General features: G+C 35.9%; 1 protein-coding gene across 1 annotated transcript; it reads left to right on the top strand.

The window, feature by feature from the left end:
* The first annotated feature begins 6753 nt into the window (after positions 1-6753).
* Positions 6754-14061, top strand: LOC110739053 (F-box/FBD/LRR-repeat protein At1g51370-like). Its single transcript, XM_021919533.1, has 4 exons — positions 6754-6974; positions 12042-12912; positions 13019-13177; positions 13563-14061. Exons 1-4 carry the CDS (start codon positions 6754-6756, stop codon positions 13845-13847), a joined length of 1536 nt encoding a protein of 511 aa, XP_021775225.1. The 3' UTR covers positions 13848-14061.
* Positions 14062-14417: the final 356 nt, after the last annotated feature.

Here is a 14417-nt window from a genome sequence, read left to right as displayed (position 1 = left end):
CTGATTTCTTCATTGAACATGCTCTCTTTGATCACATCCAATGATATCACACCCTTCGGAGCAGAGTTACTAATAGTCACAACCAAAGTTTCCCAGCTATCTGGCAAAGAACTCAATAAGAACAAAGCCTGCAATTCATCATCAAGAACAATCTTCATAGTAGTCAACTTGTTAATAATATCCTGGAAGTCATTAAGATGCTCAGAAACTGATTTTCCACCCTTCAATTTCAAATTAACAAGTTTCTTAATCAATGAAGCTTTGTTATGAGCGGTCTTCCTCTCATAAAGATCTTCAAGTTTCTTCCACAAATCATATGGGTCGGACTCTTGTGACACATGGTTGAATATGCTAATATCAATCCATTGTCTAATAGTCCCTAAAGTCTTCCTTTTCAACTTTACCCAATCTTTATCATCCATCTTTTCAGGTTTTGTTGGTTTAACAATGCTACCATTAGTCTTTGTGGTTGTTTCTATTGGTTCATGTAAGTCTTTACAATATAACAAATCTTCCATCATAGGTCTCCAAATTGAATAATTGGTTGATGTCAATTTAACCATCGAACTACCACTAGTCGACTCCATACTGTGACAAATTAAATTCCGGCTCTGATACCAAGTTGTAAGGATCGGAAAGGGGTCACTACGACACCCACTATGTCACACACAAGACAATCAACTCAAATTCAATCCAATAAAACCAATTACTCACAAAACCAATATAGCAACACGTAAAAAGCAATAGGGCAGTAGCAAATGAACAACAATACCAACAATAATCGGAAGAAACAACAAGAATCAACACACACAGATTATACGTGGAAAACCCCTTCGATGTGAAGGATAAAAACCACGGGACCGTTTAAGGAGTCCACCCTAGCTTCTGTTATTGATTATTGATTGTAAAATAAACCCAAATCAGTCTACAAAAGGTTTAACAACCCACCAAAAACAACAAACAACAAGAGATCAAAATTAGAGAGCAAAAGAGTATAATTCACCCAAAAAAATAGCAGTTCTGTCCGAAGCAGATTCTGACCAAACCAGACCTTAAAACGACGATCCAACCGTACAAAATGAAGCCCTTGATGTCAGGAGTACGCTTTCAAAATTTGGAGACGATCCAACGGTGGAATTTCCGGTGACGGACAAATCTCTGAAAGCTGTCCCTGAAAATCCGAAGACCACCTTCACTCAAAACCCTCACTTTTGTGTGTGTTTTGTTCTACTGCTCCTACTGCACTTGCTGGCCACTCTTAGCAAGAATTACCCTTGACAAGCTTGCTAAATAAGCCACCAAAAAATAAGCCCCAAGATGGACTCATAATAGTAAGTAAAATATAATGCAATTTGGGCCATTCATGAAGACCAAAATAATGAACATTTTACCATAACTTGGGCTGGACCCCTAACAATCTCCCCCTCCAGCCCAACACGGGGAAGACTAACACGCTTCAATCATCACATGAATCTCATTCCCACAAGCTTGCTACAAACATCAAGCTTGCTCCTGGGAACTACTTTTGTTAACATATCTGCACCATTCTTGTCAGTGTGGACTTTCTCCAGTTTCAAATGCTTCTCTTCAATCACATCTCGTAACCAATGATATCGAACATCAATATGCTTGGTACGAGCATGGTACATAGCATTTTTACTCAAATCCATAGCACTTTGACTGTCACAAAGTACTACATATTCTCCTTGCTTCAAACCCAGCTCTCGAAGGAACCTCTTAAGCCATAACATCTCTTTACCCGCTTCCACAGCTGCAATGTACTCTGCCTCAGTTGTTGACAATGCTACACATTTTTGTAGCTTGGATTGCCATGAAATGGCTCCCCCTGAAAATGTAAACACATAACCTGAGGTAGATTTTCTGTTATCAAGATCACCTGCCATGTCAGCATCTGTATAGCCTTCAAGAATAGGTTTACCACCTCCATAACACAAGCAAAGTTTGGAGGTGCCACGCAAGTATCTGAAGATCCACTTCACTGCTTCCTAGTGAGCCTTACCCGAATTAGATAGGTATCTGCTCACTAAACCCACAGAATGTGCGATATCTGGCCTAGTACACACCATAGCATACATCAAAGAACCAACAGCAGAAGAGTAAGGAATGGATGACATAATTTCTTTCTCCTTCTCTGTTGTAGGACAAGCTCTCTTACTTAGCTTGAAATGTGTTGCTAGTGGCGTACTAACAGGCTTGGCATGCTTCATATTGGACCTATCAGCATATCATCCACATATAAAAGAAGGATGATGAAGTTACCTCCAGGGAACTTTCTAATATACACACAAGGATCTGCCAAAGTTCGTTTATAACCATTACTAGTCATAAACGAATCAAATTTCTTGTACCATTGCCTTGGTGCCTGTTTAATCCCATAAAGACTCTTTTTCAGTTTGCAAACAAACTTTTCTTTCCCTTTCTCTTCAAATCCTTCAGGTTGCTCCATGTAGATTTCTTCATGCAAGTCACCATGTAGAAAAGCAGTTTTAACATCAAGTTGCTCCAACTCAAGATCAAGACTTGAAGCTAATCCCAGCACAGTTCTGATAGAAGTCATTTTGACAACAGGAGAGAAGATCTCATCAAAGTCAATGCCCTTTTTCTGGTTGCATCCTTTTACCACCAATCTGGCTTTGCGCTTCACTATCTTCTCACCATCTTTCTTGTTCTTGAAAACCCACCTGTTTTTCAAGACTTTCTTTCCCTTGGGAGGCATCACCAACTCATAAGTTTCATTCTTCTGTAAGGACTCCATTTCTTCCTTCATTACATCGAGCCACAGATCTTTCTCTTCAAGAGACAACACTTCTTGATAGTTTTCTGGCTCTCCATCCTCAGTGAGTAGAATGAACTCTGAGCTTGGATACTTTGTTGAAGGTTTACGCTCTCTGGTTGACCTTAGAACCTGTGTATCCTCAACTTGAGGGGTAGGCTGCTCCCCCTGCTCATGAACCTCTTCTTCATGAACTTCTTCCTCATCTGATGAAGACTCGTCAAGATCAACACCACCACCATCATCATGAACACCATCCTCATCATGAACTGGTACATCACCATCAGGTTGTACCTCACCAACATCTTCATGATTCTCCTCAACATTCTCATATGTTGGCTGATTTACAGGAGGTATAGGAGAAGAAACATCATCAGTAGTATCAAAAGTCAATTCTGAAGTAGGAGTATACCTTGTACTCAGAAGATCTGCACCCTTCTCATGCTCAAAGAATACTACATCTCTGCTTCTCACAACCTTCTTCTTTTCAGGATCATATAGTCTGAAACCATACTCTTCATCACCATAGCCAACAAAAACACATGGGTTGGTTTTGGAATCAAGCTTCGATCTCTGATCTTTCGGCACATGCATGAATGCCTTGCATCCAAAGACTCTCAAGTGTGAATATGAAGGATCACACCCCTTCCATGCTCTATCTGGAATGTCAAGACCAAGAGGAAATGATGGAGAACGGTTGATCAAATACACGACACACTGAACTGCTTCAGCCCAGAATGTCTTAGGAAGATCAGACATTCTAAGCATACATCTCACTTTCTCCACAATGGTTCTGTTCATCCTTTCTGCAACTCCATTGTGTTGTGGTGTACCGGGTTCTGTCTTCTCTTGTCTAATGCCATGCTGTGAGCAATAATGCTTGAACTCTTTCGAAGTATACTCACCACCATTATTAGTTCGGAGACGCTTCAGCTTTCTTTCTGTCTCTCTTTCTACCATGGCATGAAATTTCTGGAAGACCTCGAACACTTGGCCTTTTGTCTTCAACATATACACCCAAGTTCTTCGAGTAGCATCATCAATGAAAGTGACAAAATATCTATTGCCACCAAGAGATTCAACTTCAATGGGACCACAAACATCGGAGTGTACTAACTCCAACTTGCCTTGCTTTCTAGTAGACTTCCTAGAAAAAAGAAGCTCTATGTTGCTTTCCTGCCAAACAATGATCACAAGGGTCAAGAGAAACAGTTTTATCAACATGAATCAATGCTTTACCTGCTAAAAGTTTCAATCCCTTGTCACTCATATGTCCCAATCTTCGATGCCACAGATTAGGAGAATTCTTCTCTTCAACTGCATTCAGCTCACCAGAACATACAGTCAAGTATGTCTTATACAAAGAGCAACACAACTCGCCTCGAGCAACTGCCATCGAACCCTTAGACAACTTCCACTTACCATCACCAAAAGTATGTTGGAAGCCCTCTAAATCAAGAACATTAGCAGACAACAAATTAAGGCGTAGATCTGGAATATGGTGCACATTCCTCAATGTAAGCACACACCCAAGACTTGTCTTCACACGAATATCACCTAACCCAACAATGCTTGCTGAGCTCTGATTTCCCATCTTCACACTACCAAAGTCACCAGACTTGTAGTTTATGAAGTACTCTCTCCTGGGAACACAATGGTATGAAGCCCCTGTATCTACGAGCCACTCTGTGTCTGAACTATCAACATATCAACATGATGACACTCACTAGTTGCACAAATCAAAGTGACCTCATCATCACTCTTAGAAGCTGTTGTTGCAGTGTTTTTATCATCTCCCTCTTTCTGTGAATCATTCTTCTTTCTTTGTTCCATTTTCAAACGGAAACAATACTTCTTGATATGACCAGGCTTCTTGCAGTAGTTGCACGTAGTCACATTTCTTCCATCACTGGATTTGGACCTACTCTTTGAGTTATCACGACCTTTGGGACCCCTACTCTTGCCTCTTCCTCTGTTCTCAATAACAAGAGCTTGTGAATTATCAACTCCCATCTCCATTCTTCTGATTTCTTCATTGAACATGCTCTCTTTGATCACATCCAATGATATCACACCCTTCGGAGCAGAGTTACTAATAGTCACAACCAAAGTTTCCCAGCTATCTGGCAAAGAACTCAATAAGAACAAAGCCTGCAATTCATCATCAAGAACAATCTTCATAGTAGTCAACTTGTTAATAATATCCTGGAAGTCATTAAGATGCTCAGAAACTGATTTTCCACCCTTCAATTTCAAATTAACAAGTTTCTTAATCAATGAAGCTTTGTTATGAGCGGTCTTCCTCTCATAAAGATCTTCAAGTTTCTTCCACAAATCATATGGGTCGGACTCTTGTGACACATGGTTGAATATGCTAATATCAATCCATTGTCTAATAGTCCCTAAAGTCTTCCTTTTCAACTTTACCCAATCTTTATCATCCATCTTTTCAGGTTTTGTTGGTTTAACAATGCTACCATTAGTCTTTGTGGTTGTTTCTATTGGTTCATGTAAGTCTTTACAATATAACAAATCTTCCATCATAGGTCTCCAAATTGAATAATTGGTTGATGTCAATTTAACCATCGAACTACCACTAGTCGACTCCATACTGTGACAAATTAAATTCCGGCTCTGATACCAAGTTGTAAGGATCGGAAAGGGGTCACTACGACACCCACTATGTCACACACAAGACAATCAACTCAAATTCAATCCAATAAAACCAATTACTCACAAAACCAATATAGCAACACGTAAAAAGCAATAGGGCAGTAGCAAATGAACAACAATACCAACAATAATCGGAAGAAACAACAAGAATCAACACACACAGATTATACGTGGAAAACCCCTTCGATGTGAAGGATAAAAACCACGGGACCGTTTAAGGAGTCCACCCTAGCTTCTGTTATTGATTATTGATTGTAAAATAAACCCAAATCAGTCTACAAAAGGTTTAACAACCCACCAAAAACAACAAACAACAAGAGATCAAAATTAGAGAGCAAAAGAGTATAATTCACCCAAAAAAATAGCAGTTCTGTCCGAAGCAGATTCTGACCAAACCAGACCTTAAAACGACGATCCAACCGTACAAAATGAAGCCCTTGATGTCAGGAGTACGCTTTCAAAATTTGGAGACGATCCAACGGTGGAATTTCCGGTGACGGACAAATCTCTGAAAGCTGTCCCTGAAAATCCGAAGACCACCTTCACTCAAAACCCTCACTTTTGTGTGTGTTTTGTTCTACTGCTCCTACTGCACTTGCTGGCCACTCTTAGCAAGAATTACCCTTGACAATCTTGCTAAACAAGCCACCAAAAAATAAGCCCCAAGATGGACTCATAATATTAAGTAAAATGTAATGCAATTTGGGCCATTCATGAAGACAAAAATAATGAACATTTTACCATAACTTGGGCTGGACCCCTAACAAAAATAACATGGAAAATGAAATTTTTATATGGGGAAGCTAATTTTGCACAAATATTGTTGCAAATTGGTGGTGTTTTAATGCAAATGGGTCATTCTTTTTGGGACAAAGTTTTGGTCAAATGGGTCGTTCTTTTTGGGACGGAGGGAGTACTTCGTAGTATTGTCAAATGATGCAATTATGAGTCAAACTTACTATGCAATCAGCCAAACGTTTATCCTTAATTTAATGCTCCATAAAATAAATAATCACACTTTTTCAAGCCAAGTATGAGTGAAGACTGAAGAGAAAAGGTGTGACTATTTAACTAATGGTAATCGTGAACACTACTCCAATTTATTGGAAATAGTCCATACATAACTCAAACCCTTCAATTTTTCTAACTCTAGCAATAATCTCACAACATCCTTTTATTAAGTTCTCTTTAGTTTTCCTTCAAAAAAAAATTCTCTTTAGTTACTCGTCAAAAAAAAAGTTTTCTTTGCTTAACTACAATCATCATTTCTAAAATCAATTGATAGTATGTCTGTGGTTGTTGGGGATGCTATAAAGAAGAAAAGTTGTGAGATAGTTGCTGATCGAATCAGCAACTTGCCTCTGGAATTAACGCATAGAATCCTAGAATGTTTAACACTACAAGAAGCCGCTAAGACAAGCGTGTTGGCGCAACATTGGAGGTTTATATGGGCTTCCATTCCACAGCTTATACTTGACGAATGGATTATAAAAGAAAAATGGAAGAAGTAAATAGAACTATTATACTTGGTTTGTAAGTGCTTAAATTAATTAAAAACTTATTCTGCCTTGCCTAAATAAAAACATTTTGTCCTGTATAGGATTTGGTCATCTCTACAGAATAAATTGCTAAGTTTTGTACTCATATTTTCTCCGTTTTCTTAATATTACAATGCAACATGGGTGGGGCTGTGGGGGGTACACATATTTTTAAGAAAATGAGATATATAGAGAGAAATAAAGATATAGACCCATGTAATGAGAAGCAAGAAAGAAAGATAACATGTGCAAATAGTACCTTGTAATACAATTATTCAACATTTGTAGTATCAATTACATTCCAATTAAAAGAATAAAATTACTCATTTTATTTTTTTATTTATTTTATTTTATTTATTTTTTTTTTTTTTTTGTTTGTATAAGTAGTTTTAGCCTTCCATTTTCAAGCCATGTATCAAAAGAATTAAAGTAAACTGAATGGATTATGATAAAGACGATGATTAGTAGTGTCCATTTAAAATACATTAATGTGTCACCTTCAATTTCAAAAAAAAAAAAAGCCAAATCTACAGCTAGCAATTAAGAAGCACAATTGTCTCAACACTTACTATTTATAAACTAGTCTTCTGGCCCGTGCAATGCACGAGTTATTCATATTAAATTGTATTGATAGATAAGTGAGGAAATATCAGTAAGTCATTATAGGGTATAATATGTAATCGGAAATATGATTAAAGAAATTAAAATTTTGGAACTTTAATCGAAAAAGAGGCTTAAATAGTTAAATAGAAGGTGGAAGGGCCAAAATTAAAGAGAGAATAGGAAAAGGTTGAATCAAAGGGGAGAGATGAAGATGAAGAGATGAAGTGTGTAGGATAGATGAACTATAAGTTTAATGAAAGAATTTAAAAAAATGGTGTAATAAAAAATTAAAAGTGTAAGATGACATGTGGCACTATGGTTAGAGAAGTGTAATAGAATGGATGGGGACATGTGTCTTTCTTAGTTTCTTGGTTATAGTTTTTAAATACTAATAAAGTATAGATAGATGTAACAAATACAATATAAGGGTAAATAAGTATATAAATATTTAAAAAAGCATAAGTGTTTAGTTAATATATATATATATATTTATTTATTTATTTTTACAAAAGTCATACTTTTAAGATAGGGATATGGATAAAACAATTTATACAATGGAAAATTTGCCAATTACAATGGATTAAAGTAACCATTTTACGGGTTACAACCATCAAAGTTTATTTTTTCAAATTAAAAAAAAAAAAAAAAAATCACCTAACATTTGAAATTACAACCAAAAAATTGATTTTAAACTACTTTTATAGAATTATACTACAAACTAAAATGGGTTAAATTTACCCTTGTATACTACCTCCATCCCACATTATAGTTCCCATTTATCTATTTGGAGACTCAAAATATTATTTTTGTTTCTATTTTTGGATAATAAGTAAATACCATTATACTCTCATCAGTTTTTTTTTTCATTGAACTTTCTAAATTACCCTTGAATTTTCCACTTGTCTAGTAATTTTTTCCACTTTCTCTCTCATACTTTTTCCTATAATTCTATTTCTCACTTTTTTTCAAATTATTTTCTCTATCCACTCTTTAAATACCGTAAAAAAAACATAAATAAAAATTATAAAATAGGGCAGAGGGAGTACAAAATTCAAGTTTCTATTATTATATTTTTTAATTTTACCTTTAAAGTTACGCTTAGGGCTTGTTCACTTCAGCTTAATTTCATTTCAGTTCAGCTTTTAATTTCCTTCTCTCATAAAATATTCATTTTATTTTAGTTCAATTCAATTCAGTTCAACTCATTTCAGTAGATGTGAACAGACCCTTAATCTCTTATATACTATAAAAGTTAACTTTTATAACATTTTGTAAAAAAAAAAAAAAAGTTTACCTTTTATAACATTATCATGTATCGATTAAGAGTTACACATTAAAACACAATTTTTTGTATGCAGCCTGCTGTACCAGACCATGCGACATGGGTTACTCGAGTTACTCGGTCTGGGGTTACTTGAGTTGTCGGGCCGGAGTTACTCAAGTTACTTGGTCAAGAGTTACTCAAGTTTCTCGGTCGGGGGTTACTCAAGTTGCCAGGCCGGGGTTATTCAAGTTACTTGGTTAGCGGTTACTTGAGTTGTCGGGGTTACTCAAGTTACTCGGTTAGGGGTTACTTGAGTTATTCTTGACCGAGTAACCCCTCAAGGAAACCCAGCCCTGACCGAGTAACCCCTCAAGTAACCCCAGACCGAGTAACCCCTCAAGGAAACCCAACCCTGACCGAGTAACCGCTCAAGGAAACCCAGCCCTGACCAAGTAACCCCTTAACTAACCCATGACCGAACCTTTCCAGTAATCTCTAAACAAGTAATCCTTCAAGTAATCTCTGATCAAGTAACTTGAGTAACCCCTGACTAAATAACTCAGATAATCCCTAACAAAATAATTTGGGTAACCTCTACCACACGGTGTGGTTGCATCAAAAAGTTGCTCACATAAGTCACATTAAAAAAAATACAATTTTATTCCTTACAAATTACTCTGTAAAAATTACTCTACCTTCAAATTGTCCATTTTTGAATAAAATTAACAGAAATCCGTCATATTTTCTACCAGTACATTAATAATACTCCTTAAATCAATAGCTTCTTAAAGTTTGGTGTTTCTCTTCGTTGCCGTGGTTAATCTTTTACTCCAATTCTCTCTCGATCAGCAAAGTTATCTTTTATGTCAATTAATTTAAACAACTTTTGCTTCAACAGCTGATTTCTCTACCTTCGGCTCTCTCGGTAATTTTTTCCCTAAATTTCGCTTTATTTTTTCTTAGTTAATTTCCATTTTTAGGCTTCAATTTTGACTATTTACTGAAAACCATTTTTTATTTTAACTTTGAATTGAGAATTGCGCCATACTAAATTAAAATGCTTTCCCACCCTCACTTGTTACTTGGATTCTTTTGTTTAATTTTAAATCTTGCTAATTATGATAGATTAATGGTGTTTTTAGTTTATTTATTTTAGTGCTTGAGCTAGCTTATGTTTGTCATATAGAAGTACATAAAATTATGTGTTATGATGATTTGAAATAAACTTTTGCGAATTTTGGCAAATATTGGGGTTCTGAGTTTTTTCGCAGCTGGAATGTAAGGGTTTTTCTAAAATTTGTCAATTTGATGCTAATTTTAGTTCATAGTGGTGTTTTAAGAATGGATTTAGTTATTTAAAAGATTATTTTCATGTTGTAAACCATTGAGATATTAATTTCAGAAACTAGTTTATTTAAAAAAAATAAATAAATAAACAAATAAATAAAAAGTAGTGAATGTCAGGGTAAATTGAATTAAGAGTATCAATGGTATCATATACTGATCTTATTCGGACATGGGTATACACCAATTTTGTGAATATATACCATGGCTCGTTTGGCCCAAAATGAAGATCTGACACTTGTACTTGATTTAAAATGGAGAGTACGTATATTTTTGTTGACTCCGTACGACTCTTACTTACGAGTAGTATTTATTTGTGGTCCAAAATAAGCAACAAGGTACAAATGACAGGGGGTTCAACCTGTGATCTATTATACACAAACCCATAATCTTTGCCATGGCAAAGATCTCACTGTTTTATATACACCTTGTATGAATGTGTGGGTAGAGGTATATCAGCATGAGAATGAATTGCTTTAGTAATGTAGCTGTATTAGTTAATCATAATGCTACTTGTTAAAGTACTCCCTCCGTCCCTTAATCCCTAAATTACATTCCTCTTTCTCTCTATTATGTGAGGAATAAATGCTAGAAAGAGGAATGTAATTTAGCGACAGAGGGAGTAGCTTTTTTTGGGGTAATTGTTGGTGAAGACAGGGGATCTGTTGTTGGGGCTGACTGACCACTTACAAAATACATTTTTTTCACAGTTGAAACAAGGAAAGCTCTTAATGTCCCATGGTAACCGGTCATAAATTCTAAGGGAAGTAATAAATATGTATGTAGTTTTATACTCCGTATTAAAAACCATTTTCCATTACAAAGTAAATGAAAGTCCTTCCCAATCGTGTGTATTCAATAAATTTCCATACACAATTCGAAAGTGGGTGTGAGGGTTATGAAAATTTATGATGACGAGGTATTTGGGGATGGAATATTGTGACAATGGAATATTGTGACAATGGATCTAGAAGGAGAGTTACTAATTATTACCACCTTTCAAACACACTTTAAATTACTCATCTTGAACTTTGATAGTGGGCTTGTTTGGTTTTGGCTTTTGGCTTTTTGGTTTGGTACAACCAATTTATGTGTTTGGTAAATTAATTTTTTGTTTTGCTAAAAAGCCAGCTTTTCTTCCAAAAGCCAAAAATTAGTAAGATTAGCTTTTTGGAATCTGCTTTTGGTTTTTCATCATTAAAATTACTTCTATGTCCTTAATTTTCACTAATAATTAATAATGGGTTGTGAAATGTAAATATCAAATATAGATTGGGAGGGGATCCAACAATGTCAGAGAAAGTGTCAAATAAATGTGGTGGGAAACCTTGAACTGTGTTCTTGTTTCGTCAAGTCAAGAAACTATTATGAAGTTTTTGGGAAGGAAAAACAGAAATGGCGGTGAAAGAAATAGAAAATGCTGTGGACTAGGTAGTCAAATAAAGGAAAGTACAGAAATGTGCTCATCACAGCTAATGTCTGTATGAGAAGTCCTTTGGGTTGTTTTTCTTTTCAATTTCAGAAAAAAAATAAGTTAAATCTGAAAGAGTCTAAGATTGATCATGTTAAAAATTTACAAAAAGGAGCACTGTTTAAGAAATTGAAAAATAGAAGAATTATCAGCCTTTCTTAAGGGAGTTGTTTGACTAATATATATTTAATGTAAGAGTCAAGGGGCTAGAGGCCTACATTATTACTTCATTGAATGTGATCCTTACTCTTGAATTGCATTTATAAAACATTGAATGAAAGCTACCTCTTTTATTCTATAGATCCCACTTCCAATTTTTATTTACTTAGTTTCCTATACTTGTCTATGTCTTAGATTCAACAACAACATGTTGGCAGTTGGGTTTGCTAGAAAATGCATCAAAACTACTACGGATAGAATCAGCAATTTGCCTCCAAATGTGACAAAACAGATCCTAGAATGCTTACCTCTGCAAGAGGCAGCAAGAATGAGCATCCTATCGAGCCATTGGAGGCAAAAATGGGCCTTGATTTCACAACTTATACTCGATGAGGGATTTTTTTCTAACATTCTGAAGCATAGAACAGAAACAGCCGACATTTCATTGGCATACTCAAAAGCTGTCAATGATATTCTTTTTAGTCATGTTGGCCCAATATCTAAGCTTGTTCTTTACCTTCCTTCTTGGTTTCCGAAAGAAATAGACTTATGTCAATGGATAAGGTATGTTCGAGCTAATGGTGTTCAGGATTTCACTCTTGTGTATGATCGAGATCCAGAAAAGAACTTGCCTGCTAGTTTGTTCTCTTGTGTGGGCTTGACACATTTGACACTATGCAAACTCATCTCCCTTCCTCCAAATTTTAGGGGTTTTCCGTGCCTTGTTAGTCTAAGCACTAGTATAGCAACCTGTGTGCATTCTCCTAGCACTAGTATAGATGCTAATGTGTTGGAAACTCTTATTTCCAAATGTCCACAGCTTCAAAGCCTCTATCTGCTTATCATTGATCCACAAGTTAATTTATCTATTCGTGCTCCAAATTTGGAAGACCTGTATGTGGAAGGCCTACTTTCTGAATTGTGTCTGAAAGGAGACACAGTGATAACCAAACTAACCCTGGATGTTGACTTTGATAAACCGTCGCTACAGAACAGACACATGAGTGAGATCTTCACTTGCTTGACTAATGTTGAGAAGCTTGTTCTAAGGGAGCGCTTTTGGTGGGTGGGTAAAGTGACCTTTAAAAGTTGAATGTCGTAACTAATTATTTACTTTTTTTTGTTAATAATTTCTTTAGTAGCTGCTCAATAATGTTATGTTTAATTTGCAGAGAATTAGAAGCTATGATTCGCCCAAAAAATTTCCAAGCAAATTGGAACAGCTACGAACTCTGAAACTAGAAGGGATGACACTTCATCGTCAGTGGACCATCTCTCTTGCTCTTTCCTTCTTTGTAAGCTGCCCTCATTTAGAGCAGCTATACATCAAAGTAAGTTTTCACTGTTTTTCTGTTTTCTTGTTTATGAGCTCCCCTATTAAATTTAAGTAACCACAACATATGCATCAAGTTTCGCACATCTTTGTTAACATCTACTTCCTCCGTTCTATTAATTTTGCAACAATGGACTTTTTGTACTATTCATCACTCTTGTTTGACCATATAATATGATCTATACATTAAGCAAAATATAGTCAAGTGGGATCTTGTTGGATTCGTCTCATAAAATACTTTCACAATATCAACTTATTATAATTTTTACTCTTACACAATTATAGATATTTAGCATATAAAATGTGTCTTGGGATGCGTAATTTCCTCCATGTTGCAATATTAACAGAACGGAGGAAGTATAATTTTATCTTTATGAATTTAGGCTTCAAAACTGCATGCAGTCTCAGATCAGCCGCCTTCAGATAAGATCGAAGGTTCTTGCATCCTTCCTTGCCTCAAAAATGTGCAACTCTTTGGTATTTCTGGGCTGACTGGTGAGTTACAGCTTATAAAGTTTCTACTAGCATACTCTCCTTTGCTGGAGGAAATGGCAATTGAACTCAGTACGACAATTGGAGGAGCTGCAGAAAAGTTCGATTTTGCCAAGGAGACTGTGCGATATCATAGAGCCTCAACTAATGTAGAAGTTATTATCAATGCTAAGTAAGTTTATATATAGACTTTATCTGTCCCATCTCTGACGTTTTGTATTGTAGAAGGATCTAATCGACCTTAAATGGTGTGGGTTGTATAGTGAGGCCGTGATGCACATTAGTTTGTTCGAAGTCTGCCTTCGATCTTTTGATACACTTTGGTAACATTTGGTAACAATTGGATATGACCTGGGGCTGGAAATGTGCTGCTACTAGCTAGTAGGCAAATATGGCTAGCTGATGATATTTTGTAAATCTTTTGTGAACTAATCAAGTAGCTGCATTCTTCTCTACTGAAATAAATGTTGCTAATCTTTTGTACCTTGGATTTAGTTAATTGTGTGAGGTCTATGCTCTATAGGTTGCTTGTTCATTACTCTGATCCGTACATACTATCAACAAAACTAAAGATATTAATGGTTAAAGTTATACCTTGAATTCCGTGTAAAACACGAACGGAAAAAAAAAATACAAAACGGGAAGGAGTAAATAGAATTATTGTACTCCCTCCGTCCCCAAAACTTCGACCCTTTTGGCCTAATTTTAGTTTCAAAATGATCAACCCATTTGCATTAAAATACCCA

Source organism: Chenopodium quinoa, unplaced genomic scaffold (assembly GCF_001683475.1).
Source record: "Chenopodium quinoa cultivar QQ74 unplaced genomic scaffold, ASM168347v1, whole genome shotgun sequence".
In the NCBI taxonomy this organism is placed as follows: domain Eukaryota; kingdom Viridiplantae; phylum Streptophyta; class Magnoliopsida; order Caryophyllales; family Amaranthaceae; genus Chenopodium; species Chenopodium quinoa.
Note: the sequence above shows the minus strand (reverse complement) of the source record. Positions and strands in the feature narration are given on the sequence as shown.